The sequence below is a fragment of the Triticum urartu genome, chromosome 3A, assembly GCF_056163025.1.
Source record: "Triticum urartu cultivar PI428250 chromosome 3A, HENAU_Tu73, whole genome shotgun sequence".
NCBI lineage: Eukaryota > Viridiplantae > Streptophyta > Magnoliopsida > Poales > Poaceae > Triticum > Triticum urartu.
In genome coordinates, this window is record NC_141875.1 from 7949663 (window position 1) to 7976968 (window position 27306).

General features: G+C 47.4%; 3 protein-coding genes, 1 long non-coding RNA gene and 1 pseudogene across 8 annotated transcripts; 1 reads left to right on the forward strand and 4 right to left on the reverse strand.

Annotated features, from left to right (window-relative positions):
• Positions 1-1667: 1667 nt before the first annotated feature.
• Positions 1668-2193, reverse strand: LOC147977663 (uncharacterized). Its single transcript, XR_015599493.1, has 3 exons — positions 2048-2193; positions 1835-1960; positions 1668-1739 (listed from the first exon to the last, which is right to left on the reverse strand). It is a non-coding gene; the product is annotated as an uncharacterized LOC147977663 (long non-coding RNA).
• A 33-nt stretch (positions 2194-2226) lies between these two features.
• LOC147977664 (uncharacterized) lies at positions 2227-3780 on the reverse strand. The gene is made up of 7 exons (XM_087514502.1): positions 3709-3780; positions 3509-3591; positions 3226-3427; positions 2920-3123; positions 2663-2836; positions 2297-2581; positions 2227-2244 (listed from the first exon to the last, which is right to left on the reverse strand). Exons 1-7 carry the CDS (start codon positions 3778-3780, stop codon positions 2227-2229), a joined length of 1038 nt encoding a protein of 345 aa, XP_087370628.1.
• On the reverse strand, positions 3758-9399 carry LOC147977665 (uncharacterized). Its single transcript, XM_087514503.1, has 4 exons — positions 9103-9399; positions 7503-7711; positions 5111-5228; positions 3758-4970 (listed from the first exon to the last, which is right to left on the reverse strand). The coding sequence occupies exons 1-4, from the start codon at positions 9397-9399 to the stop codon at positions 4164-4166; spliced, it is 1431 nt and encodes a 476-aa protein (XP_087370629.1). The 3' UTR covers positions 3758-4163.
• Positions 9400-16630: 7231 nt separating this feature from the next.
• LOC147977666 (rust resistance kinase Lr10-like) lies at positions 16631-25305 on the reverse strand. 4 transcript variants are annotated; one of them, XM_087545870.1, is made up of 7 exons: positions 25164-25305; positions 24771-25072; positions 24103-24393; positions 23553-23955; positions 18386-19085; positions 18074-18243; positions 16631-17979 (listed from the first exon to the last, which is right to left on the reverse strand). In XM_087545870.1, exons 4-7 carry the CDS (start codon positions 23602-23604, stop codon positions 16844-16846), a joined length of 2058 nt encoding a protein of 685 aa, XP_087401996.1. In that variant the 5' UTR covers positions 23605-23955; positions 24103-24393; positions 24771-25072; positions 25164-25305; the 3' UTR covers positions 16631-16843. The 4 variants fall into 4 exon arrangements, with proteins under 4 accessions (XP_087401996.1, XP_087401997.1, XP_087401998.1 ...); XM_087545871.1 differs by lacking the exons at positions 23553-23955; positions 24103-24393; positions 24771-25072; positions 25164-25305 and adding an exon at positions 19143-19243 and having other exon boundaries at positions 18386-18998; XM_087545872.1 differs by lacking the exons at positions 23553-23955; positions 24103-24393; positions 24771-25072; positions 25164-25305 and having other exon boundaries at positions 18386-18874; positions 18999-19176.
• Positions 19612-23539, forward strand: LOC125530423 (rust resistance kinase Lr10-like; annotated as a pseudogene). Its single transcript, XR_015617911.1, has 3 exons — positions 19612-20429; positions 22033-22056; positions 22239-23539. The product of XR_015617911.1 is annotated as a rust resistance kinase Lr10-like (transcript).
• Positions 25306-27306: the final 2001 nt, after the last annotated feature.

Below are 27306 nucleotides of genomic sequence, written 5' to 3' on the forward strand. Positions count from 1 at the left end.
TGGCAAACCCTACGGGCGGCCGCCCCCATCTGCCTTCCCGGCTCCACGACCCCCCCCCCCCCCCTGTGCCGCAGCCACGTGGAGCCGTTGGGCAAAGCCCCGTTGGCATAGGCGGCGGAGGGGCTCTGGTTCCCCTCTCCGTGATGCGCTTCTGGCACGGGATGACGGCTTCGACGTGTTGTGTTGGCCTTCTTCTCGCTCGTGGCGTGGCGGCTGTGCGGGCGGATTCATCGAGTGGCCGCGTGCGCGTCGATCCCTGCTAGGTCTGACCGGATCTGGCTACGGGCTGGCCATGCGCAACGCGGGGGGTGGCTGGCGGCCTTGCTGGGTCGCTGGAAGCAGGGGCACGGGCTGGAGGTCGTGATCTGGTCTGGCCGCCGGCAGGTGCTGGTGGTGCACATTGGGTGGACAGCGAAGCGGCTGCTCCGGGGCGTTGCCAGCTGCTCCAGGCCCATTTCATCCAGGGGTGCGGGTCTTGGCCGACATGGGCTGCGGGCGGCTACCCCTACCTCGACTCAGCTAGTGGGGGTGGCGGCGCAGCAGTGGTGGTTCCGGCAGCTGGACATTGCCGGGAAGCGCGGTGGACAGTTTCGGTGACTCTCAAGGTTGATGATGGTTGTCGATTGTCGCCTTGCGGCGGACGGACGGCGTTGGTGGCCTCTTGTGGATCCGCGACGGCTGCCATGGTAGGACGACACAGGGGTTGTTCGGTGGGAACGTAGACCGGAGGGATGCAACTACCGGACTCGCGGGCTATGCCTACGGCCCAGGGCCGTCGGCATAGGTCCTTTGCCGTCGGCATAGATCTATGCCTACGGCCGCCGTCGGCATAGCCCCGTCGGCGTAGATCACGTCAGCGTAGATGTGTCAGACCGTCGGCGTAGTATAGCCGTCGGCATAGGTGCATATGCCGACGGCCGTGGGATAGCCGTCGGCATAGTGTAGCCGTCGGCGTTGTTTTCCGTCTGACGGCAACGGACGGCACCGTCAACAGCGCGATTCAGGAGACGACACGTGGCGCAGGTATGCCGTCGGCATACCTGCGGCACGTGTCGTCCCCCGGCTTCTCCTGGCGGCAGGGCTGTGCCTACGGCTATACTATGCCGACGGCTTTGCCGTAGGCATATGTCTGCCACGTGGCAGCTCCTGGTTTCTCCTGGCAGCAGGGCTATGCCTACGGCAAAGCCGTCGGCATAGTTTGCCACGTGGCAAGCCCTGGTAACTCCTGGGCGTATATATGTCGACGGCTTTGCCGTAGGCATAGTTTTTTTTATTATTATTTTCCCTGTTTTCTCTTTTCCAATTCATTTGACAGCATTTCAAAACAGAACAATATGAAATTATGCAGAAATATGACAATTCATCATGTGAACATACTCAAGTTCATCTAAACATACTCAAGTTCACCATCATCATCTAAACATACTCAAGTTCATCACATCATCTAAAGATCATCACCGATGGAAGTTCATGAACATAAAAGTAGTGCAAGACATGAAACATGATAAAAGTAGGAATATGAAAGGCATGGCACGATGGCCACATGCACGGAATCATCAAGCAAGAGCACCCCCGCCAAAACCACCACCTCCGCCATAACCACCACCACCTCCGCCAAAAGCACCACCTCCACCAAAACCACCACCACCACCTCTGCCAAAACCGGCATCGCGACCACCACCACTCTGCCAGATCGGAGTGACTGGGGTCGACGGAGCAGGAGTCGAGCCACCGGTCCCCTACATGTTTCAGAAAAGATTCTAGCAGTAAATATGATATGATAGTGTTTCATGAACGAGAACTAGTTTGCTAGTAGTTAGGCAAATGTACTAACCGAACCATCACTGCCTAGTGCCACCCATTCATCGAACGTGGGCACGTGTGGGGGTTCTCCCGCAGGTGGTGGTGGGGGTCCCATTTGTGGTGGATCCGTGCGGTTAGTCCAAGACGCCAACATAGCCTGAATGTTAGTTAAACAAGCAAACTAGAAGATCAGAAGGAATGAAAGTGCAAAAATTTAGGTTGGTTTTAAGAGGGCAAAACTAACCGTCATCATCTGACGGTTGTAATCATCGTTTGCCTTCACTCGTTTCAAGTACTCCCGCACCTCGAGATTCCTATGCTCGACAAACTCCTTATATGCCTACATAATTTAGGTTGTTTCTAAGTGAGCAATGCTGAAAATAAACTGAGAATGCAAGATAGAAAAAGATAAAGAGGAAGTACTTACAGCATGCTGGCGGGCTAAGGGAGTTTGTGAACGCCCCGTACTCTCTAACTGGCTCGGGTTGCTAGCCCGAAGCAGTGTGTATGAGATCGAAGGAGTGATCAAGCCATCGAAACACGGATACCGGCCATTCTTCTTCCCCTGGATGGCCACCACCGCCGTGTCGTCGATCTGAGACTGGGCGACCTCAGCAACAGGAACATCCGGATGCAACTCCTGATAGTGATGAATGTAAGACCCCAGGTGCTCCTCGGTCTTGCCGTAGGACTGGCTCTCGCCCTCCTTGCGATGACTCCGCTCGCGGGCCAGCTTCCACGACTCCATGTCTGAGAGCGGCCTCTTCAACTTGTCCTCCTACAACGTCAAATAGAAGTCAGTCATACATAAGAACATGACGTAAAGAAGAACAAAAATGCATCATGCACATAGATATACCTTCATGGCCTTGAAGCCCCAGTGGTTCCTGTTTCCTTGGCCGTGTGTCCCGTCGTCTCCACGGTTAGCCCGGGCCTTGATGCTCTTGGCAGCAAACTCTGCATCATCGCCGAGCCACCTATCCACCAAACTCGCCCATCCGTCATGCCTTCCATAGCACCAACGAGGAACAACCTATGCAAATTTTGGAAGCATGACATGTGAGCACGAAACATATAGTTGACTGCTTGAAACAATGAAAAGTTAGTAATAGTTACCATCATGAACTGCTCCTTGCTCAAGGTAAGTCGTAGCTTCTGCGCTTGAGTTTTGGGCATCTTTTGGTGCAGGTAGTAGTGGTAGTACTGCGAGACGGCAACCCAGCGCACCTCGTACTGCAACTGACGAGCTTTCTTCTTCGCAGCCGCAAGCAAGACCACGTCGGCTCTGGCCTTGTGCTCGTCAAGAACTCTATAGAGTTGCTGCAATCATGCAAAAACCAGAAGCAAACAAGGCATGAGTTGAGTGATTCAATGATAAACTATGAACGAAACTGAAGACAAGTGATTCAGAAGAGAACTTACCCAAAATTTGGTGATCACGGCCTTAGCGGTCGTCCCATACTCCGCGTTGCTGCAAGCCTCGTAGTGGGCCCAGCTCGTGGCCAAAACCCGCTGCTGCAGGTCCCTGTCTGGCCGCGGGCAGAATAGGCCAGGCCAAAACTCCTTCAACAGGACAGTGATAAGGCCGTTCGGTTTACGGCCCTTTCTGTGAAGGATCCAGTTTCTGCAAAAGAATCAAATGATTGCCATGTGTACAATAAGAAAATGTTGTCATGTGTTGAAAATATGATTGAGAGGCACTTACTCTGTCCCCACAGGTTCAATGAGCCACTTGTGCTCCTCGATAGAAGGTGGTGTAGGTAGTCCGGCATTACCACGCAGCCACCCCTGCGAAGAACCCGGTGGCAAGTCACCCCACAACGCGGGATCAACCTCCCCTCCACCCTCCTCGGCCTCCTCCTCACCCTCCTCCTCGGCCTCCTCCTCCTCAACCTCCTCCTCGGCCTCCTCCTCCTCGCCATCAGGAACATACTCCTCCTCCTCAGACTCAGAAGGTGCCTCTGTATAGGAGGGCATCGAAGAAGACCCACCTATTTCAGACACGGCCCGGAGTTTTTTGCCCCGGTTGCCTCTCCCCCCACCTCCTCCTCCTCTAGGGGCTCTCCCCCCACCGCCTCCTCCTCTAGGGTCTCCTCCCCCGACCCCTCCACCTCCCTGTGAGGTGTCATCCTCGCGTAGTCGGGAGGGAACCTTGTGGGCTCGTCCACTCCGAGTAAGTCCTTTAAATTTACTGAGGAAACTAGGGCCGCTGGACTTGCCCATGATTATTAAACCTGCATTGAGAAGAGAATAAACAATTAGTAAGGATATCAATTAAACAAGCATACAGGAAAAAAATTAATACCAGAAGAGCACATTAAGCATACTATTGTAATGATCATTAAAAGAACTTACATTTTCTAGAACCCATATGAATCATCACTATTGTAATCTATTTGTGGACCGGTCTCATCATCACTATCACGCATATCTTCTTCGTTGTCTGACGGAGGTGGAGGCTCTTCCTCATCGTCAGCGTCTTCATTTAACTTTTCAAGCATAATTATGTCTCTTTGATTCACAATTGCCTCACCATCAATCTGTGCGTCGTCGTCGTTTGGGTCCAGGTCAACATAACCCAAGTCATCATCCTCGTTGTTTCGGACCACGTCATCATGTTCCTCTTGATAGAACACTCCCTCGTATGTCATGGGGTTTATGTTGTAGTAATCATCATCGTTCGGGTCCGGTAGCTTACCATGCGGCGACACCTTGAACACAACTTCCCAACCCTTTAGGTACTCTTTCTGGCATGGGTAAGGCAGATAATATACTTGTGTGGCCTGGGTAGCGGCGATAAAGAGATCAGCTCCGGCATAGACGGTTGATGGTTTAACTTCAACTAAACCAACAGAAGGCGTATGTCTCAGACCCTTTTTGGGGTCGAACCATCGGCATTTGAACACAGTGAGACTTAGGTGTTCGCGGCCACGTTTGAATGTAAGCTCATATATTTTTCCTACCCTTCCGTAGTAATCTACTTCATTATCTCCTTCAGTGAAGACTCCGGTATTTATGGTTTTGGGATCAGGCCGACTGTTCTGGTGCTCCTTTGTATGGAAGCGATACCCATTCACATCATACTTTTCGCATGTCATGACGACAGGATCAAAACCCATGGAAACCCATCTCAATTCTTCATCCATTGATTCGGTCGGATCATTTCCCTACAAGTTTAATTGAAATTATAGGGTGCATGAGTTTAATTGAAATTATAGGGTGCATGAGTTTAATTGAAATTATATGGTGCATGAGTTTAATTGAAATTATAGGGTGCATGAGTTTAATTGAAAGTGTGAAAAATTACTTTCTCGATGAACCACGCAATGAAATTTTTCCTTCCATCAGCACCCTTTCGGAGAAGAGCAAGTGCCTCCGCTTCAGAAGGAGGCAGCATTCCCGTCCATACTTCTTCAACGAATCGACTACAATAAGAAAAGCGGTATAAGAACTAGGCAAAGTGAACATAAAGAATTGACTAAAAGAATGGTGCAAAGGTATTACCTCATCCACTCATCCTCAACTTCCTTGATGTTGTGCAAGATATAGAACATGACATCCTCCCACTCATCTCGTGGCATGAGATAAGATTTCGAGCATCCAGCCCTACTACCTTGCCCGATGAATAGAGGCAACTTGGGTTTATACTTGGGTTCTTCTGTATTGTATCGAGACACCTTATTGTGCAATGTGGGAACATGGTCCGGATAGTAGGCTGTCCTGAGGTCTGCCACCTCCTCTAGGATAACTGCCTCAGCTATGGAAGCTTCAATCTTAGCTTTGTTTCCACATTTCTGTCTCAGATGCTTGTTCTGTCTCTCAGGGCCGTACTGCCAACGATTCTGCACAGGGCCCCCCAACAATACCTCGTTCGGGAGGTGCAAAAGGAGATGTGTCATCGGAGTAAAGAAGCCTGGCGGGAAGATCTTCTCTAGCTTGCATATCAACTCCGGCGCCTTCTTATGCATTCCTTTTATCTTCTGAGGACATACTTCTTTAGCACAAAGCGTGCGGAAGAAATGGCTTAACTCCGCAAGCACACGCCAGACACGCTCGGGAACATAGCCCCGAACCATCACCGGCATAATCCGCTCAATCCATACATGATAGTCATGACTCTAGAGCCCGGTCACTCTGCCCGTTGAAAGATTGCCCCCTTACTTATATTCGACGCATAACCATCAGTGAACTTCACGACGTGTTTCAGCCACTTGAATGTCTCCATCTTATGATCCTTTTTAAGTACGAAGTCAGCATCTGGCTTGAACCAAAATTTTCGACTGCCTGTGGGAGGCTGCATGTGTAGACATGGTCTATCGCAAATATTCTGTTGATCAACTCTAGCATTAACATTATCCTTTGTCTTATCAGGAATGTTGAGGATCGTGTGAAAAGGGGACTCTGCGACATTCTTTTCGGTGTGCATCACGTCTATGTTGTATGGAAGTTTGAGGTCCTTAAAATAGGGAAGCTGCGTGAAGGGGGTAATGTGAGTCCAGTTGTGCGTCTCACCATATCCTTCAAAAAATTTCCCTTTACTTTTTCCTTTGCCCTCGCCCTCGTCTTCGCCTGTGCCTTTGCCTTTGCCTTTGCCTTTGCCTTTGCCTTTCCCCTCACCGGCAGGCTTAAGAGCTTTCAGCTGAGCAAGCACATCCGCACCAGAAAAGGTTGGAATCTCATTTACTTCATGGACAACTTTGCCTTTTGTGAAGTTCTTCTTGTCTTCCCTATCAGGATGGTCTGGAGGGAGGAACTGTCGATGCAGGTCAAATGCAACATACTTGCCACCCTTCTTCAGCCAAATGAAAATCAAGGCCTGCATGCACACTGGGCAAGGCATCTTTCCACTTGTACACCATCCGCAGAACAAGGCATAACCGGGAAAGTCATGCATGCAATATTGTAGCCAAACTTTCATCAAGAAATTTTTCTGCAGATGTCGGTCGTATGTCAACCTCGGGAAGTACCAAGAATGGTGCAAATCATCCACCAACGGCTGCATAAACACACTCAAATTCTTCCCCGGATATTCAGGCCCCGGAATTATAAGCGACAGGAACATGGTCTTGCGTTGCATTATGGCGCCGGGAGGGAGATTCAGCGGAATAACAAATACGGGTCAACAGCTGTATGGATTAGACGACATACCATATGGATTGAACCCATCACCTGTTATAGCAATTCTGACATTCCCAGCCTCGGCTGCTTCCTCGGGGTACTCTATATCGAATGACTTCCATGCTTCACCTCCTGATGGATGTACAATTTTTTTTGGATTGTACCTTTTCCCTTCCTTGTGCCACTTCATCATTTTGGCAGACTCCTCGGTGATGAAAAGGCGCTGCAGTCTTTTTATAAAATCAAGATTCCGAAGAACCTTCAAAGGGATTTTTAGCTGCTGCTTCTGACCATGCTTATCGACCACCTCAATATACCGAGAGGAACCGCACTTCCTATAGTACTTGTCATCCGCATACTCATGCCTAAACAAAAGGCAGTTCTTTGGACAAACATGTATTTTCTCATAGTCCATCGAGAGCGCCTTCATGATTTTCTTCGTACCGTACATGGTTTTCGGCAGTTCATGGCCCTCAGGCAGGCTCTTAGCCCATACTCCCAGAAATGCTTCGAAGCAACCTCGGCTACAGCCGTACTCAGCCTTGACTGCCATCAGTTGCGAGATGGCATCCAGCACAGACAGCTTGGCACCCTCATAGAGACGTTTCTTTGACGAGGCCAAGATTTCCAGGAAGGCCTTTGCGGTTTCCTTCGGCTCCTCCGGTTCATTCGCTGAATGTGACGGAGGTGTCGGCTGTGCAGCAAAGACATCATCTAGCATGTCTCTAACCCCATCGTCCTCATAACCAGCGACGCATTGTCGTATCACATCCTCTCTACCACGGTCCCGCTGGGCAAAGTTTATCGGCATATTAAAGTTGGGCATAAATCCATGCGTACGAAGGTGCTTAGTCATCTCACTCTTATCTCTGCGGATACGCCTCTTACATCTGGCACACGGGCATTCTGGCACCATCCTCATTGGACTACGGAATATCTCTTTCAAAACCACATCAGTTTTCTCGACCCACTCTGTTGTTACTTGATTCCGACGGAAAAACCCACTATACATCCACTGATTATCTGTCATCTCTGCTTTATTGGAAGCCACACAACAAAATTAAGGATTCATTTAAATTACTCACATCAATATTTTATTTTTTACAAGGTTGACGAGAAACGACATTTAATCCACCTACATCTCTAATAGGTAAAGATGGGTCCTAATCCCACCCGAGAATGTGTAGATTGAGTATGTTGTCCATGCTCTACCCCATTCCAAGACAAAATTTCGGCAGCACCTCCCCGCTGTTCTCCAAATACACGTCTCGGCAAAATGCCGAGAGAATGTGCATCCGGAGAACAACAGGGAGGCGCCGCCGAAATCCTGTCTCGAAACGGGGTAGAGCATGAACAACGTACCCAATCTACACATCCTCGGGCTGTCTGTGGAAAGCGCTGGACAATCCGAAAGAGCTGCGGTGATAAATATGCAATTGAATGCATATTTATCGATGCAACCCTTTCGGACGGGAGACCTAGGTTACGCGACTTGATGTGAAAATTTAATCTAGTGACATGGAAAAAAAGTGGACGAGGTCATGGAATTGTTGCTCACCCTCCGATGTAGTCGATCAAAGAAGACGGACGATCGTGGTCCAACACCTCCAACGTCGACAATCACTCCACGAAGATGGAACACCACAAATCCTGTTAATTACACCGAGTGAAAAAAAATTAGGTCATCACCTCACATTAAGCATTGATACTTTTAACTATGAAAAAAAATCATGTTTCGTCAAGTGTCAAATTTTGTCCTTCAATTTTTTTAGCAAGATCATCATGATTAAATAACCACTCATCATATCATAATTTTGCAGCACATCTCACATAGCTACTTACATTAAGCACTGACACTTAAAACTATGAAAAAAAATCTTATTTTGTCAAGTGTCAAATTTTGTCCGGTTCTATTTTTTTGACAAGATCATCATGATAAAAATAATCACTCATCTTATACCAATTTTAGAGCACATCTCAAATGACAAGATCATCATGATAAAAATAATGCAAACTAACAATCTAACATCCTAACATCCAACATTCAACTATATATCAACCTAACAACCTAACATCTAACATCTAACCTAACAATCTAACATCCAACATCCATCCATGCATTCATTCATCCATCCAAAAGTAGAAAAAATGCAAAAAAATGAAAAAAAAAACGTAGCTCACCGAGAGGGGCGTGGCAGGGGGCGAGGCGGTGGAGGGGATGGTGAGGCAGGGGCGGTCGGGGACGGGAGGGATGGGGCCGGACGGAGCCGCGGCCGGCTCTAGGAGCCGCGGCCGGGGTCGGGAGAGGCCGGGGCGCCGGGGTCGGGGGAGGCCGGCGCAGTGGCGGGGTCGGGGGAGGCCGGTGCAGCGCGTGGTCGGGGGAGGCCGGGGCGACGGCGGGTGGAGACGGCGGCGCCGGCCGGTGTGGAGGCGGGGGCGGCGACGCGGCTGTGGAGGCGGGGAGGGCCGCGCGGGCATGGTGGAGGCGGCGGCGGCAGGGGGAGGTGGGGGGTGCGGCGGCGGTGGCAGGTCGGGGTGGGGGGTGCGGCGGCGGCGGCAGGTCGGGGTGGGGGGGGGGGGGCGGCGGCGGCGCAGGTCGGGGTCGGGGGCTGCGGCGGCGGCAGCTCGGGGTGTGGGGGAGTCAGTGAGTGGATGGGGGAGAACGCGAGTGGATAAGGTCAACTATGCCGACGGCTAAGCCGTCGGCATAGCTCAGGGCGCCACGTGGCACCTATGCCGATGGCTTAGCCGTAGGCATACTTTTTTTTCTTTTTTATTAACCACGTCACCGATCCGCGTATAAGCTTCCCTATGGCCGCAGCTATGCCGACGGCTTTGCCGTCGGCATATTTTTATTTTTACTTTTCTTATTTTGTATAAATTTTGTAATGTTTTCTAATTTTTATAAATATTTTAATGTTTTCTTATACATATTTTTTACATGCAGAACATTATTTAAAATGTACCATACATTTTCTTTAATGATTTGAAACATTATTTTTAATGACATGATCTTTTTTTATATTGTACAACAATTTTCTAAAATATCACGTATATTTTTTTCTATGGTCTCGTGAAAAGTGATACATAGGAAAGCAACTAACTGAGGGGTACCGTTACCGAGTGCCTGATCCGGTAACTATGCGAGTGCCTGATCCGTCTACTACCGTGTCATCGCCGTCCGTGAGAGGGGCACGCCCCGGAGACACGTGCCGCCTCTTCGGACATGCCACCACACCACCCCGCATGTATGAGGGCCCGGTGCGACGCTCCGGTGGCATTGCTACCCCCCCCCAGGGCCCCTGTCCTCCCTAACCCTAGAGCGGTTGATCACGAGATCTTGCCCTTTGACTTTCCATGGACAAGCTTTGAACAGTGGACCTCTCCACCCGGTTGTGTTAGGTCAGCTCAGAGGGACACCTGGGAGCAACATCCGGGCCAAACCGACAGCTACATCCCCTCCGTGTAGACCCGATGCGTCCGTTTCCCCCCTCCAGGTGCCGGCGGCGGCGCCGTCCGTGAGGGGGGGCACACCCGGACACGCGTGCCGGGCGTTTGCAACCACCACAACACTTCCAAACACATGAGAGGCTGCCTACGCAAGATTTGGCGGCATGCTAGCCCCCGGAGGCCGCCGGCCACAGCCGTAGACGCGCGAAGGGCAATCCGCGTAGAGGGGATTTTTCGGATACTTCTCCATCACCAAAAATTATGAAAAATATATTATCATTCCTATAGCACATGTGCACACGTCATGCAAAAAAACTCATGATTTTATCGTGCTCCGAGTATTTAATAATATTCACGCCACATCGTTACCGCAGAATGGCTACTACCGTGTCATCGCCGTCCGTTAGGGGGGGGGGCACGCCCCGGAGACGCGTGCCGCCTCTTCGGACATGCCACCACACCACCCCGCATGTATGAGGGCCCGGTGCGACGCTCCGGTGGCATTGCTACCCCCCCAGGGCCCCCGACCCGCCTAACCCTGTAGCGTTTGACCACGGGATCTAGCCCTTTGACTTTGCATGGACGGGATTTGACCAGTGGACCTCTCCACCCGGTTGTGTTAGGTCAGCCCATAGGAACACTTTGGAGCAACATCCGGGCCAGACCCACAGCAAGATCCCCTCCGTGTAGACCCGACGCGTTCGTTTCCCCCCTCCAGGTGCCGGCGGTGGCGCCGTCCGTGAGGGGGGCCAAACCCCGGAGACGCGTGCCGCCTCTTCGGACATGCCACCACACCACCCCGCATGTATGAGGGCCCGGTGCGACGCTCCGGTGGCATTGCTACCCCCAGGGCCCCCGTCCCACCTAGCCATATAGCGTTTGACCACGGGATCTAGCCCTTTGACTTTGCACGGACGGGCTTTGACCAGCGGACCTCCCCACCCGGTTGTGTTAGGTCAGCCCATAGGAACACTTTGGAGCAACATCCGGGACAGACCCACAACAAGATCCCCTCCGTGTAGACCCGACGCGTCCGTTTCCCCCCTCCAAGTGCCGGCGGCGGCGCCGTCCGTGAGGGGGGGCACACCCCGGACACGCGTGCCGGGCGTTTGCAACCACCACAACGCTTCCAAAAATGCTAGCCCCCGGAGGCCGCCGGCCACAGCCGTAGATGCGCGAAGGGCAATCCGCGTAGAGGGAATTTTTCGGATACTTCTCCATCACCAAAAATTATGAAAAAAATATTATCGTTCCTATAGCACATGTGCCCACGTCGTGCAAAAAAACTCATGATTTTATCGCGCTCCGAGTATTTAATAATATTCACGCCGCATCGTTACCGCAGAATGGCTACTACCGTGTCATCGCCGTCCGTGTGGGGGGCCACGCCCCGGAGACACGTGCCGCCTCTTCGGACATGCCACCACACCACCCCGCATGTATGAGGGCCCGGTGCGACGCTCCGGTGGCATTGCTACCCTCCCAGGGCCCCCGTCCCGCCTAACCCTGTAGCGTTTGACCAAGGGATCTAGCCCTTTGACTTTGCACGGACGGGATTTGACCAGTGGACCTCTCCACCCGGTTGTGTTAGGTCAGCCCATAGGAACACTTTGGAGCAACATCCGGGCCAGACCCACAGCAAGATCCCCTCCGTGTAGACCCGACACGTCCGTTTCCCCCCTCCAAGTGCCGGCGGTGGCGCCGTCCGTGAGGGGGGCCAAACCCTGGAGACGCGTGCCGCCTCTTCGGACATGCCACCACACCACCCCGCATGTATGAGGGCCCGGTGCAACGCTCCGATGGCATTGCTACCCCCCAGGGCCCCTGTCCTGCCTAACCCTAGAGCGGTTGACCACGAGATCTTGCCCTTTGACTTTCCACGGACAGGCTTTGAATAGTGGACCTCTCCACCCGGTTGTGTTAGGTCAGCTCAGAGGGACACCTGGGAGCAACATCCGGGCCAAACCGACAGCTACATCCCCTCCGTGTAGACCCGATGCGTCCGTTTTCCCCCTCCAGGTGCCGGCGGCGGCGCCGTCCGTTAGGGGGGCCACGCCCCTGAGATGTGTGCCGCCTCTTTGAACATGCCACAACACCACCTCGCATGTATGAGGGTCCGGTATGATGCTCCGGTGGCATTGCTACCCCCCCCCCCCAGGGCCCCCGTCCCGCCTAACCGTGGAGCGGTTGACCACGAGATCTAGCCTTTTGACTTCCCGCGGACGGACTTTGACCAGTGGACCTCTGCACCCGGTTGTGTCAGGTCACCCGTAGGGACACCCGGGAGCAACATCCGGGCCAAACCCACAGCTACATCCACCGTGTAGACCCGACGCGTCCGTTTCCCCTCTCCAGGTGCCGGCGCCGTCCATGAGGGGGGCACACCGCGGACGTGAGGGGGGTCACACTCTGGAGACGGGTGTCGGGCGTTTGCAACCGCCACAAAACTTTTGTCGGCATAGCTATTTTTGATTTTAATAAAATATAATGATCTATATTCAAAAGAACATGACCGCACATTATTAACGTGCTCGAAAAAATACAAACCATATATATATATTCATAATATATGAAAAAAATACAAACTACATATATATTCATATGTATGTTTATATTTAACATGCTACATGTTAGTTTATATAATAATACATAAAAAAGCTTAAAAAATACATATGAGAAAAAAAGTCTACCTACCGTCGGCATAGAGACGGCCAGGTTTTAGGCGGTGGGCGGCATGCCGCGGATCGCTGACGTGGTAGGTATGCCGACGGCAGCCGTCGGCTTAGCTCATGGACGGTGCGCCGCGGATCTGTGACGTGGCATGACGATATATGCCAACGGCCGGCCTTCCAGGCCGTCGGCATAGATTTGACGACGTTAGCCGCTGGTCACGGGCGGGGTCGCCGGGCCCACGGGTATGCCGACGGCCTGGGTATGCCGACGGCTGCTGTCGCCATGTTCGCAGCTGGGCCGACGACATATGTATGCCGACGGGTGCCGTCGGCTTAGCTCGTGGTAGCCCGACGGCCAAGATACGCCGACGGCCAAGACGTGGCTGTCGGCATAGCGCAAAGTAGGCCGACGGCAGCCGTCGGCATTGATTTGGCCGTCGGGGTAGGGCCAGTTTCCGGTAGTGATGGGAGGCGCCGACGCGGTCGGGCCACCGTTCGTGGATGAGTCCGCTCCCCCCCCCCTTCCCGTTTCCTTGACCGAGTGCACGCATGCGCCGTTCCGGCGATGTTCGAGGCAGGGCGTGTGCTGCTGTTTCGTCTCTAGGGCGGTCATTTTGGACCCAAGCCAATGCCTTTTTGGTCTTAGGGCTGTCTGGATGGAGGGCGGCGGCCCTTGTGGCGGTGAGTCGCGGCGTTCGTGGGCGGAACGTGCGTCTCAGTTGCGGGCGGGCAGCCATGGCCATGCGGGTGGTATGGATGTTTGTGTTCGTCGTAGCATGGATATGCCAGAAGGGTGTGAGCGCCGGGGTACATAACCTGTCTGGTTTCACTGCCCGTCGGTGGCGGTGTTCGCGGACGCCATTCCCCTTCTTGAAGGCTCCGTCGCGGTTGCTCGCACTTCTCTCGGTCTGCTCCAGGTGAAAACTTGATCTTCATGATCGGACGGTGGCGACACAATGGAGCTGAAACAATGTTAGCATGACTACCTGGTTTGCTGTGCTAATGTGCTGAAACATTAGCACTGGTAAGAATATTTTCTGATCGCAGTTTGTGAGATTTTGCCTTTTTATTTTCTCTTCGGAAAATATGTGGTGGCCAATATAGATACTAAGTAATTTGGTTGTTTCATATTTTGTAAGTTGAAACCAGTGTATTTCTAGCCAATTTTATTAGCATAATCACCATTCTCATCATTCAACTCCCCCACCCAACAAATATGTGTCAAAAGGCATTTATTGTCGGTGGTGTTCTGGGAGGTGGAGCTAGTACTATGATATACCTCTTTTTTTAGGGGTTATGAGCTCTTTTTTATTTTGCTGAGCCCATCATGAGTTTGTACTGTCTTTTTTTTCACTTGCTTATTTTTACTGTCTTGTTCATACACTATGCTACATAGGTGCTATTGTAAAATTTCATATTTATCAGTATTGAGTTACTAGTAGATTAACACTTTTGATTTCTCCTGGTGAAGAATGGCTGTTGCAGTTGTTAGTTGTCACCGAGTCTGTTGCATCGCATCAATGTGGTCGGTGGTGTCTATATGTTATCTGCAAAAAACTTATCGTAATCTGGGGAATTTCGACCTATACTTTTTTCTACATGTCTTGCTTTTTTCTACATGCTGCGTGCTTGGCAGCTCATCTCTTGATCCTAGACTTGTATGTTTGTCTGTGCTATTCAGCCGTTGTCTGAGAAGAATTGGCATGGCTGTGCTAACTGAATGCCAGGAAGTTGCTCTAGATTTTTTAGAAATTCTCGATCTGTTTATATGCTAGATCAAATCAGATCTGCACCCATTTGACCAAAACGAACCCTTGTAAGCATGGTTTTTGTCTCGGTCTAGAAGTTATTTCGATGTTTACAGGTCTGAAATAATTGTTGTAGAAATTTGTTTGAGAGATACGGGGCTTTATTTGCCCTGAGAGCGAGGTTGCTGCTGCTGTCCAGTTATTTTGTAGTGGTACATATGAGCCAGAGGACCGTTGTTCTGGCAGCGGCTGCTGAAGATGCGGGTCTGGATAACAACGAGTCTACAGTCGCACTCGAAATTGGATTATTAGCTGCAGTTCTCTGCTGGGCTTCCAAGTCGTCTCGAGCGAGTTTTATACGACTGAATTTTATTGCCCCCTGAGACTGACTGGTAGTTACTGCTGTCCACTGAATTCCTAGAGAGCTATGACTGAAATTGATATCAGCTGGATTGATTTCTGACTCTGACTGAAATTCCATGTTGCTGCAACGCTTATGACCAAACTTGATTGATTTTTTTAACCCTTTTTGAACTTACCCTAAGACTGACGCTGCTACGGATGTCCACTGATTTTGTAATGGAAGGACTCGTCATTTTCGCAGCAGTTTACTTGATGGTAATGATACCGGGCCAGAAATTTCCGCAACAAGTCTATAATCACATCCATGATTCTCTGCTTAAGATGCAGGACACACATGGCAGCAAGTGTACGGTCGTACTCCTAATCGCAAGAACACATACGGCAGGAGGTCGCACTCTTAGCTTGCAGTTTTTTGCTGGACTTCCAAGTCATTTGAATGTTATTTACATGTCTGAAATTATTGCTGTAGAAATTTAAATGACAGAGACAAGACTTTCCTTGCCCTGAGAGCGAGGTGCCCTGGGTGCAAGGTTGCTGCTGCTGTCCAGTTATTTGTAGTGGTTCATATGAGCCAGAGGACTCGTCGTCCTCGCAGCGGCTGTTTACTGCTGAAGATGCGGGACTGGGTGGCAGCGAGTCTACAATCACCCTCGTAATCGCAGGAACACGTACGCAGGAGGTTTCATTCTTGGCTTGTAGTTTTCTGCTGAACTTTGAGGTCATCTGAATGTTTTTTATACGGCTGAAATTACCGCCGATTAATTCGGAATGCGTGTGACAGCAAGAAATCGGCTTAATTTTTCTTGCCCTGAGCTGACGGTGAGGTTGCTGCTGCTGTCCAGTACTCCATATATGCGACACTGGACTGCGGGTCATTGAAATTCTAGAGGTAAGTGCACTGCGACTCTGACTGAAATTCCACAACTCAATTTCTTACCCTGAGGCTGAGGTTGCTACTGCTGTCCACTGATTTGTAATGGTCCAAAGGACTCATAATTTTTGCAGCAATTTACTTGATGAGACACTGACCTGGACCGGGACGGCAAGATGTCTACAATCACATTCATGGTTGTAACAACTTGGCCTTAGAAAAAAGTGTGAACACGGCAGGAGGTTGCATTCGCAGTCGATACGAATTCTTCCCCTTAGCGGTCATCATCGTCTCCATACACTGACAAGAGCAAGAAGAGTAAGTTTGCTACAGGAGGAAGGAAACATACTACAGAAATTTCGATACAAAAGACTGGGGGCTACCATTTACAAAGAATGGGATATGGTTCACACTTACTACAGAAGTTTTGACCTACAAAACACCATTATACATTTCTCTGCATTTACAGAAGTTTTGGCTACACAAGGGTTTAGACAGGAGAGGATGGGGCAACAGAAAAATATCGTCACCAACAGCTGTCGAAAATGGATTTTTCTGCATTTCTTACATCATGTTTTGGTTTGCCTCTGCCTGAATCACCATAATACATTCTGTCAACCTTCATGTATTCATGCCAACAATGTTTTAACAGCAAGTGCAAATAACACTTCAGCTTTCACAAGTTGTTATTCATATATTCGGATAATATGTGTCTTCCAGAAAGATGATTACATTCTAGATTCTACTACCAATTAAGCAGTTGGAGTTATATATCCTCTTTAACTGCTAGATTTTATTACATGTTTCCACATAGAAGTTCATAGGACCCGGGAAACATAAGAATCTGAGATCTCATCCTCCTCCGAGATCTCGGTCAGCTCGGATAACAAAGGGTAAGAATCCGGAACAGCGGTGTGCTCGTCGTCGCAGAAGAATGGCCTGGAAGGCATCTGCAGGCCATCGAAGCCACCTTCCAGCATCTCTATGACCTCGCTCATCGTCGGCCTGTCATTAGACTTCATCTGGATGCACCATAGTCCAACGATGCACAGCTTCCTCTCCAACTCATGCATGTCAGCAACGGGAGATATCTCACACACTTCTTGTTCAGTTAGTCTATCATACACCCATGACGGGTAGTATGCTTGGCTCGAGTTCGCTGCATTCGGATCGGCGTTCCTTCTTCCTCCAGCCATCTCCAACAGCAGCATCCCAAAACTGTAAACATCAGACTTGCTCGATATGACCCCAAAACTCCGAGATATCATCTCAGGAGCTATGTATCCAACAGTTCCCCGTAGAGCTCTCGATGGCACAAAACTCTTGTTCCTTGGGTACAGTTTGGCGAGACCGAAATCAGCAACTTTTGGGACAAAATTGCTGTCTAGAAGGATGTTGTGCGGCTTGATGTCAAAGTGGAGAATCTGCATATCACAACCTCGATGCAAGTAATCAATCCCTCGGGCAATGCCCAAAGCAATCTCATTGAGCTTGTCCCAAGAAAAACTCTTCTCGGCCGAGAAGATGTACTTGTCAAGAGAACCTCGAGGCATGTACTCGTAGACGAGTGCCCTTCTCATTTCATCGGAGCAGAACCCCACAAGACGGACCACATTGATGTGGTGGATCCTGCCGATGGTGGAGACTTCACTGATGAAGTCTTCTCCATTGCAGTTGGAGCCGCCCTCTAGCATCTTGATGGCAACATGAACATGGCCTGGCAGTAGCACGCCCTTGAACACAGAACCATAGCCACCTTGGCCTAGCTTGTCTCTGAAGTGGCCTGTGATTGCAATGATGTCGGTGTAGGCATACCTCGTCGGCCCGATCATTTGTTGCATCCGAAGGAACTTCTCTACAGCATCAATGGATATCTTTGTTCTCCAAAATTTGTGGCCAAGGAATATCCATACTGTTAATGGCATAAACACGAACCTGAGTAACACCACTAATGCTGCACGGAAGATTTGGCAGACACAATTAGTTTGAAGGCATACAAATACAAAAATCGTATCCATGATTATTAGAAGTAGATAATTCTCACATACCAAGAATGTACTTCACGACATCAATGATGGACACTATAGTTACTGCAACCCAAAATAGCTTAGTTCGATATGAGTAGTCATCTACACACACTAAGAACTGTATCTCACTCCAAACAAAAGCACGACTCTTGTTCATGATGCCTTCCATAGATATTTGCTCATGGAAGTAGCTGCGAGTCACATAATTTTACAGAAAAGAAAAGGATTAAAGAGGGTAACACAGTTCCAAATAATTAAGAGGCAGGCCAAATTCCAAAGAAATGAATCCACATGACAATGTTAGACAGTACATTACCCAGAGTGCCAGCTCACCTGATCGAATCGTTCAAGCATGTCCTGATAATCTGAGAACTTGTCCGGGGTTTACCGTCCATTGGAAACCGAACAGGAAATCCTTTCTGCATCATTTGCCTGATACCATCATAACCTGGAGGAAACTGATATGGTGATATGTGAGGCATAACATCCTGATCATCTAAGGGAATCATGCCCAAGTATCCACAAGAAGGCCCAAGAGATGCAATCGGACAATTCACGCTGCCAATATAGACATAAACATAAGAATCGCTTGCCCTCAGGCAAGTAACCGGCATACTATAATTTGTTATTGCTCGCGAACAATTAACGAAGCATGCCCAGAAATTTCCATCAGTGACCAAATCGATGCGGCCTCCTGAATCAATTGGCCAGTCATCTGTATTTGTATGATTGAAGTTGTACCAGCCAAAGTCTGGATAGGGGATCTCATCCCACCGAGGAAGAGGGCAACTGCTATTTATGTCCAAGTTTGCGTCCATGACCCTGAAGGAAGAATCTTTGTAGTTAATTTCAGTCACAGAGTATGTCCCTGTGTTGATCTGGATTGTAGCCTTGTGGCCATTACAAATCAACTCATATGCTTCAACACCACATTCAGGTGGATCACCTAGAAGACGGAAAGGATGTGATATATTTCGAAGATCACCACAAGAGAAAGGAGGACATGGGCTCCCCCCAACATTTGTTGCAAGGACTGCAAGAAAGGAAGAAACCATTAAGGCTTTCAGCATAATAAAACTATGTAATGTACCAGAGTTTGGCACAAAGCTTTCACAGAACCAATGCTTGAATGACATGACTAGTTTGTTAGGAGAAACGAGTGCCTCCGTATATATGGTCGTGATATGGCTAGTAATTTTTCTTTTCTGTTCTTTATGGCAAGTCTACTATTTCAAGTCTTCTTTCGTGCAGTCAACATCTGCATTCTTTTCTCCCAACTTTTCCCCGCTTTGCCCCTTTCCACACGGAAATGCTTCTTCGTTTTCAAGTATTAATTATTTATTGTCGATGACTGATGACACAGGGCAGTATTGCAATCACACTTGGAATCAGTAGAACACGCCTACTCAGGCACCGCTATCATGACAAACAAAATTGAGCTAAAAGTCATGACAAACATAACTTTTATTGCAAGTAAATGATAATGAATAAGTGGTCAGGCCCATCCCTTCATTGCTACATTTTTACAATAAGTAGCAGCTTCCTTGATTGGCTTCATCTTCATTTTGGTCTACACTACTTCACAGAAAGATGCCTAACCCTTTTGCCGCGGCTGTGTTGCTCTCTCTTCTTCTCAAAGATGCAACCAACATAGCCACAGCATGGGAAGATGAAGACTTCTTCAGATATTGTCCGCCATCCTGGTGCCACGAGCATGGCCCAGAGATCAGGTTTCCTTTCCGGCTTAAATCCAGTGATATATCGTGTGGGGTACCATCCATGTTCTTATCATGCTCTGCAAAAGAAGACACCATACTAGATCACCCATATCTTGGCCCCTGCCGAGTGACCTTGATAGATTACAAGCGTCAGGTTATGAGGATAACTCCGCTTGCAGACTACTTATCGCCATGCCCTCTTCAGCAGATAAGACCAGAAAGCTTCAGTCCTACTCCTGATGATACTGCTGCAGAAGTATCGTACTGGCATGACCCAGGAAGCATAGTGAGATGTATGAGAGAGTTCACGCCAAGTATTCGAGCCGATCTTATTGTTGGCCCAATTCCTTGCCTTAGCAACGCAACCCACTTCTCGTATCTGGTGGATGCTTATGCGTCCATGCATGTTCTTGCATTGGACTGCAAGGTCATCTCTGATGGTTTCATTCCAATACCCAAAACCTACAATCCTATTGATGGCAAAGTACTCGATCACTCAACGTTCAAGGGAAGGGCAGAAAGACTCCTCAGTCTTAGTGAGACCACGGTGAGCTATGTCTATGACTATGGCTACAGTTGTCGACAGTGTGAAGAACATGGGAAACGCTGCGCATTCAACTCACAAAGGAACGTCACATTCTGCATACGTAACCCTCACGGTACCATTTCAAACTGGACAAAACTTGCTAGAATTTACAGTTTTTTTTAATGGAGCTTCAAAATCCATTAATATTATACTGTTTTCAGTTTAGAATTTCCATGTGTTCGAAGTTACATGAGATTTGCTGTCATTTTTCTTCCGCAATAGCACTACATGTCATTTGAGCAGCTTACTTTCTTTTTTCACATAAGCATATCATCTATCTTTGGCAATCACATTGAGGCGCCCCAATATTATAAAAGGTTATCATAGAAATAATTAAGTGGAAAGAAATATGTTCTGTTCATGTATCGGTCAGGCTGTGAGCTTATATAAAATCTGGAACTCTTGCCAACTGTAAGGGAGGACCCAACAGTAAATTTAGAAACAAAGAAATATTTACAAGATAGGGAGAAGAATGTACAATGGGGTGGGATAGGGACTGAGAAGCTCTGTCGCTAATTTAGAGAATAAATGTGGCCTTCATTCTGAAAGATGCCCCTCTTAAATACAAGGACCAAGAAGCTATGCAAGGATTAACATTTGTCAAAATCTTGGAATTCCTTTGTTTCCAAATATTCAAGTCAGTCGAGATGAAGACTTTCATGAAGAAAAGGTTGGCGGAACAAGTGTCGAGCTTCATTGAGGAGATTGAAGGCCAAAGGAAGAGACTGCATAATTTAACTATTTATTTGGAAAATCCAGTTAAGCTTAGCACAATAAGGAATTAACCATAATCCACAGTAACCAACCAGATAATCCCTAATTGGCTATGCTGACTCACTTAATCGCCCAATAAGAGCTGACCAAGTCTGACCATATGCTCGATCCAAATGTTTTCCCACTCTGGGCCAACTGCTCTTGAATTCATCTATGTAGTCTCACATTCAGGTCACTAATCCAACCTTTACATGTTGCCTGCAAGGCGCACTATGTGGCCATCCTGAAAGCCAGAGAACCAACAAAACACCAAACAAAGTTCAAATCTGCAACCACATCCTCTGCAACATATCTCAATACCAGCAAGAAGGCAGAGCTCCAGACAGCCGGACACGATCATTATGGGAAATGAAAAGAAAAAAACAAATACAAAAATACATACAGAGGCAAAAGCTTGCATAAACAGGAGCAAGAAAAAGCTTGCTACTGCTACTAGTTGGTGACTACTGCATAGAACAGTTGTGTTGGCTGCATTGCATTCTGTAATAGGATCTCGACTATCCTCCATGTCTAAGCACGGTGTAAATCTTGGCAGTACCTCTATACCAGATTTATTTTCTACTCTAGTTTTTTTTAGCAAAGTTTTCCTGTGTGTCTTCTTAATTACAAGAGGCAAAGTTTTCCTGTGTGTTCTCAGAACAGAAAACCTGTTAGATAAGTTGTGAAAGAGATTTCTCCTAAAAAGGCACAATCATTGTATAAGTGTACCTAAAGAATTTAAAATCCATCTATCCCTCTAGGGCAACTCTATCATATCCCACTGGGGCAATATGCATTTGAGCGACACTAGATATTGGGTAGTACTAAAACAACATGTTGGTTCTAGATCGTTTTTCAACAAGTACATTCTATATGTTTGCTGAATTATCCACTGAATCTCATTCTCTTCTTGGTATTTGCAGGTTCACGTATCAAAATCATTGCAGGTACTGCTCCAACCCAGTTTTTTTGTACTTCAGTTTTTTTGTACTGCTCCAAGCTTTCAATTATGCACAGATGTTATTGCAGAATATTCTAACTCTAACATCCTCTTATCCCCATCACAAGCACTAAGTAAAGCCTTTCAATCATAATGCTACTTTCTGATTACCAGTTCTCTTTTATCCAGCTACATCATCGGTGGCCACTTTAGTTGTTCTTTTGTCGATGGTGGCCACAGCCCTTTACTTTTCAGTGAAGACAAGATATAACGAAGAAATACATTTGAAAGTTGAAATGTTTCTTAGGACATATGGCACATCAAAACCCACAAGGTACACTTTCTCTGAAGTTAAGAAAATAGCAAGACGGTTTAAGATAAAAGTAGGGCAAGGAGGATTTGGCAGTGTATACAAAGGAGAGCTACCAAATGGGGTTCCTGTGGCAGTCAAAATGCTAGAGAGCTCTACAGGAGAGGGGGAAGAATTCATCAATGAAGTTGCAACCATTGGACTAATTCACCATGCAAATATTGTCCGTCTCCTGGGCTTTTGCTCTGAAGGAACGAGACGAGCTCTCATTTATGAATTCATGCCTAATGATTCACTGGAGAAATACATTTTATCCAACGACTCTAATATTTTTGAAGATATCGTAGTGCCCAATAAAATGATAGATGTTGCTTTAGGCATCGCGCGAGGAATGGAGTACCTGCATCAGGGGTGCAACCAACGCATCCTCCACTTCGACATCAAGCCTCACAACATCTTGTTGGACTTCAACTTCAATCCCAAAATCTCAGACTTTGGCCTAGCAAAGCTGTGTGCAAGGGACCAGAGTATCATTACCTTGACTGCAGCAAGAGGCACGATGGGCTATATTGCACCGGAGCTATACTCACGGAACTTTGGGGGAGTGTCATACAAATCTGATGTATACAGTTTTGGCATGCTGGTGTTAGAAATGGTGAGTGGAAGGAGGAACTCAGACCCTAGTGTTGGTAGCCAGAACGATGTCTACCTCCCGGAGTGGATCTATGAGAAAGTTATCACTGGGCAAGAATTTGTACTTACATTGGAAATGGCACAGGAAGAGAAAGAAAAGGTCAGACAGCTTGCCATTGTGGGACTATGGTGTATCCAGTGGAACCCAAAAAATCGACCAACAATGACAAAGGTGATAAACATGTTAACAGGAAGACTGCAGAATCTACAGATTCCCCCTAAGCCCTTTGTTTCATCTGAAAATCATCCTACAACATAAAAGCATGGAGAACATGCTGCCGTGATTTGGTACATATTGCAGACATGCACTTAGTCCATGTGTTGCACAGCAATGCATAGCACTACAGCATGCAGTATATTTCCATCTTTCCACTGTATTAGCACCTAATTGTATGAATAATCGTCCGTCCCGATGCAATAGTACTGCTAGGTATATGCAAGAACACATCAAACTTTTATTTGGATTGTAACAGTGAAAAATACAGTAGTTTGTTGATTACCTTGCTGATGCTCCGCTGATTTATCTCCACTTGAGTATTTCCTGCAGTGCATTGCTCCTCACTGGGCTCCTCAGTAAACATGATTACGCCCTTTGATTTCCATTTCCATTGTGCTGAGAATATGACAGGATCACTCTAAATTCCCGTTCCTTCAAATCTCAGCAATCCATAGCACTAGCATGGAATATGTTTCGATCTTCCCCATCTACTAGTAGCTATTTGCAACATATCGGAATCAAATGGAACTTTATATTTTGCATTTTGACAGTTTAACATGGAGCTTTATTCTGCGGTTCCATGCTTCAGTATTTTCCACAGTGCATTCCACATCAGTACTAGTATTTCCTGCGGTGATTTTATCCCCCTTTCCCTCATACATACTCCATTGTGTAGTGCAGATCCCCTGCAATACAAAGATCCTGTAAGCTTTTTCTAACACAGAGATGCGCAGATCCCCTGCTTATATTCTACTGTAGAAAAAAAAAGAGAATCATGTCACTAATCATGCCACTCCTACCAAAAACAAACGGAGAGCAAGGGGATTACTGACCATGCCAGAGCAGAGGATTTGGGGCGCTTCACTGAGACGCGAGGGAGGCGGGGTACCTTGTTGCTTTCCTTGTTATGATGTTCCAGTGATTTATCTCCACTTGGGTACTTCCTGCAGTGTATTGCTCCTCATAGAACTCTTGAGGAAACATGATTACCCCCTTTGGTTGGAAGATCATTCTACAGGTGGATTAATGATGCCCTGTTCCTTAAAATCTCAGCAATCCGTAGCACTAGCACTAGAATGGAATGTGTTTCGTCTTCCCCCATCTACATATATAGCACCTGCCAGCTGATGTATGAGTAATCAGTCATCACCATGTAATAGTAGTTGTAGCCATTTTCAGCATATCGGAATCAGATGGATCTTTATTTTTTGCAGTTTGACAGTTTAACATGGAGCTTTATTCTGCAGTTCCAGGCTTCAGTATTTTCTACAGTGCATTTCTCATCGGTGCTAGTGTTTCCAGCTGTGATTTAATCCCTCTTTCCCTCATATATACATACTCCATTTCCTTCTCCAAATCACAATACAGAGATCCTGTACAAAGTGTAGTGTAGTGTAGTAGCTCTTTGTAATACAGAGATGTGCAGGTCCCATGCTTATTCTAGAAAAAAAAAGGATCCTGTAACTACTAAAAACAAAGGGAGAGCAAGGGGATTACTCACCATGGCAGACAGCTCCTCCCGCTGGAGTCCATCGCCAGAGCGGAGGATTGGGGGTGCTTCACTGAGACGCGAGGCAAGACGAGGATCTCGCTTAGCCGCCGGCCAATTCGAGCGGGAGCTACCCAAGTGCTAGGTGGTAAACATGTTAACGAGGAGGTTGCAGAACCTGCAGATTCCTCCTAAGCCCTTCCTGTCGTCTGAAAATCATCCCACAACATAGCACTAGTATGCAGTATATTTCCATCTTTCCACCCTATTAGCAATTGATTGTCTGAATAATCGCCTGCCCTCATGTAATAGTACTGCTAGGTATATATGCAAGAACATATGAGAACCAAATCGAAGTTTATTTGGATTGTATAACAGTTAAAAATACAGTAGTTCATTGCTTACCTTGTTGCGATGTTCGTCTGGTGATTTATCTCCACTTGAGTACTTCCTGCAGTGCATTGCTCCTCACTGGGCTCCTCAGGAAACATGATTACGCCCTTTGATTGCCACTTCCATTGTGCCGGAATATGTTTCGATCTTTCCGCTCTGCTAGCATCTGCCAGCTGATGCATGAATAATCAGTCAGTCTCCATGTAATAGTACTAGAAGCTATTTGCAGCATATCGGAATCAAATGGAGCTTAATTTTTTTTGCAGTTTGACAGTTTAACATGGAGCTTTATTCTGTGGTTCCACGCTTCAGTATTTTCTAGTGGGTTCCTCATCGGTGCTAGTGTTTCCTACTGTGATTTTATCCTCATTTCCCTCATACATATAGTGTAGCAGCCATTTCCTTCTCCAAATCACAAATTCACAATACAGAGATCCTGTAACTAATACAGAGATGCGCAGATCCTCTTGCATATTCTAGAAAAAGGAGAGTATCAAAAACAAAGGGAGAGCAAGGGGGTTACTCACCATGGTAGAGAGCTCCCGCCCCGCCGGAGTCCCTCTCCAGGGCAGAGGATAGGGGGCGCTTCGCTCCCGCTGGATTACGCGAGGGAAGCGGGGTACTAGGCAAGAAGAGGATCTCGCTTAGCCGCCGACCAATTCGAGCGGAAGCGGCCCAAGTGCGACGGCCGCCCAGAAGCACGCCGGCAGCCGGCCTCCGGCCGCCGTCCGCCACCTATAGGGTAATAAACGGGCCCCCGTTGCAAAAAAGAAATCGCGGATATGTCTTTCCCTTTGCTTATGGGTCGGGCTTGTGGATACGTTTTTCTAGCCAACATTATTTTGAGGCAAACTTATGTTTCCATGATTTTCTAAAAAAAAACTTATGTTTCCATGTGGGTAGAAAAATTTGCCTAAAAAATTTGGCTAGAAAATTTGACTATCGTACTAGAGCGTACCATAAATTTGCTAGATTCCATAACCCGTCAATATTTTTTGCTAGATTCAATATAAAACTATTTTCGAGAGTGCCTGAACAAAAATGACTAGTTAAAATAGCCAATGATGTTAGCAGTTAAAGCTATTTTTCTTAAAGTCTGTCTCACATCTACTAATGAGTTTAAATTATGGATTTATTTGAAATATGTAGTGCATTGTATACAATATTCAAAATAAAGAGCTAGCAAGTTAGTTGGTTTATTTTTCGAAAGAAAAGTTTGTTGGTTAATGGTTAACATAGTAAAATTTGAAAAAATAAAATAACAACAATTAACAGATGATAAATGAAAAGAGTTTTGTTATTATTTCTAGAAGCACTACAACACTACTTGAACTTTGGTTTTATCAATATTAAATTAACAAAATAAAAAATGAAAGGAGTTTTGTTACACATTCCATAAACTGCATCATTCTTTTGCAACGCTTGTTTATCTTTCTGTGAGCAAACTGCAATGATAATAATATATTTGCACTTAAACTCCATGTGATGTCCTGACTCCGACTCCCGATGAATAAATATCAACTGGTTGGTGGGAAAGGACGACTTCAATGTACTCGATCTCTTCAACTTACAATAGCGGCCGACAATAGGAGGTTGATGGCGTCAACCAATGCATTTCACACAATCTCACTAGCTTTGGTAGCATCCATCAATGCCCATCTCCACATTGGTAAATGTGTCCATCCTAAAGGAAGTTATATAAACAAGCTCTCGTGAGAACACTTTGGTATAGTTCATGCAAGAAAACACCATGCAGGGCACTAAGTGCCACTATGGCTGCCAACTAGGGGTGTGCATGTATGCTTGGGCTTGGGAAGGATCGAGAATTGGTAACTCATACTTAGTGGCCCAATTGTATATCTTGGTTTGAGCGACACATCATGAGTCCTCGGAGTAGACTAGGATGGCGGCATGCCAAATGAGCTACCAGCCTACCATGGCAAGCATAGAGAAACGAGATGAAACGCTACCTGAAAAATCTTAGTTGATCGTCTCTTGGACGTTGAATGTGTCCACACGCTGCAACTTAAGGTATTCTGCCGTGTTGGCCAACGTAGCATCATGGACCACATGAACAATGGAGGATTAATGAGGGTACATGAAGTAGAAGTTGATTGAAAGAAGCTTGATGGAGGGAAAGTATCAAAATATGTTG

Coding starts and splice junctions, on each gene's coding strand:
- LOC147977664 (XM_087514502.1), bottom strand. CDS start 3,780: ATGCCCTCCTATACAGAGGCACCTTCTGAGTCTGAGGAGGAGGAGTAT. Junction 3,592..3,708: donor CTGATGGCGAGGAGGAGGAG/GCCGAGGAGGAG, acceptor GGTTCTTCGCAG/GGGTGGCTGCGTGGTAATGC. Junction 2,582..2,662: donor GGGGCTTCAAGGCCATGAAG/GTATATCTATGT, acceptor TTGACGTTGTAG/GAGGACAAGTTGAAGAGGCC.
- LOC147977665 (XM_087514503.1), bottom strand. CDS start 9,399: ATGCCCGCGCGGCCCTCCCCGCCTCCACAGCCGCGTCGCCGCCCCCGC. Junction 7,712..9,102: donor CCCCTGCCACGCCCCTCTCG/GTGAGCTACGTT, acceptor AACTTTGCCCAG/CGGGACCGTGGTAGAGAGGA. Junction 5,229..7,502: donor CTCTATGAGGGTGCCAAGCT/GTCTGTGCTGGA, acceptor TTCTTATTGTAG/TCGATTCGTTGAAGAAGTAT.
- LOC147977666 (XM_087545869.1), bottom strand. CDS start 19,188: ATGTCATTCAAGCATTGGTTCTGTGAAAGCTTTGTGCCAAACTCTGGT. Junction 18,244..18,385: donor TGCTTGAACGATTCGATCAG/GTGAGCTGGCAC, acceptor TGTGACTCGCAG/CTACTTCCATGAGCAAATAT. Junction 17,980..18,073: donor TGTCGTGAAGTACATTCTTG/GTATGTGAGAAT, acceptor TCTTCCGTGCAG/CATTAGTGGTGTTACTCAGG.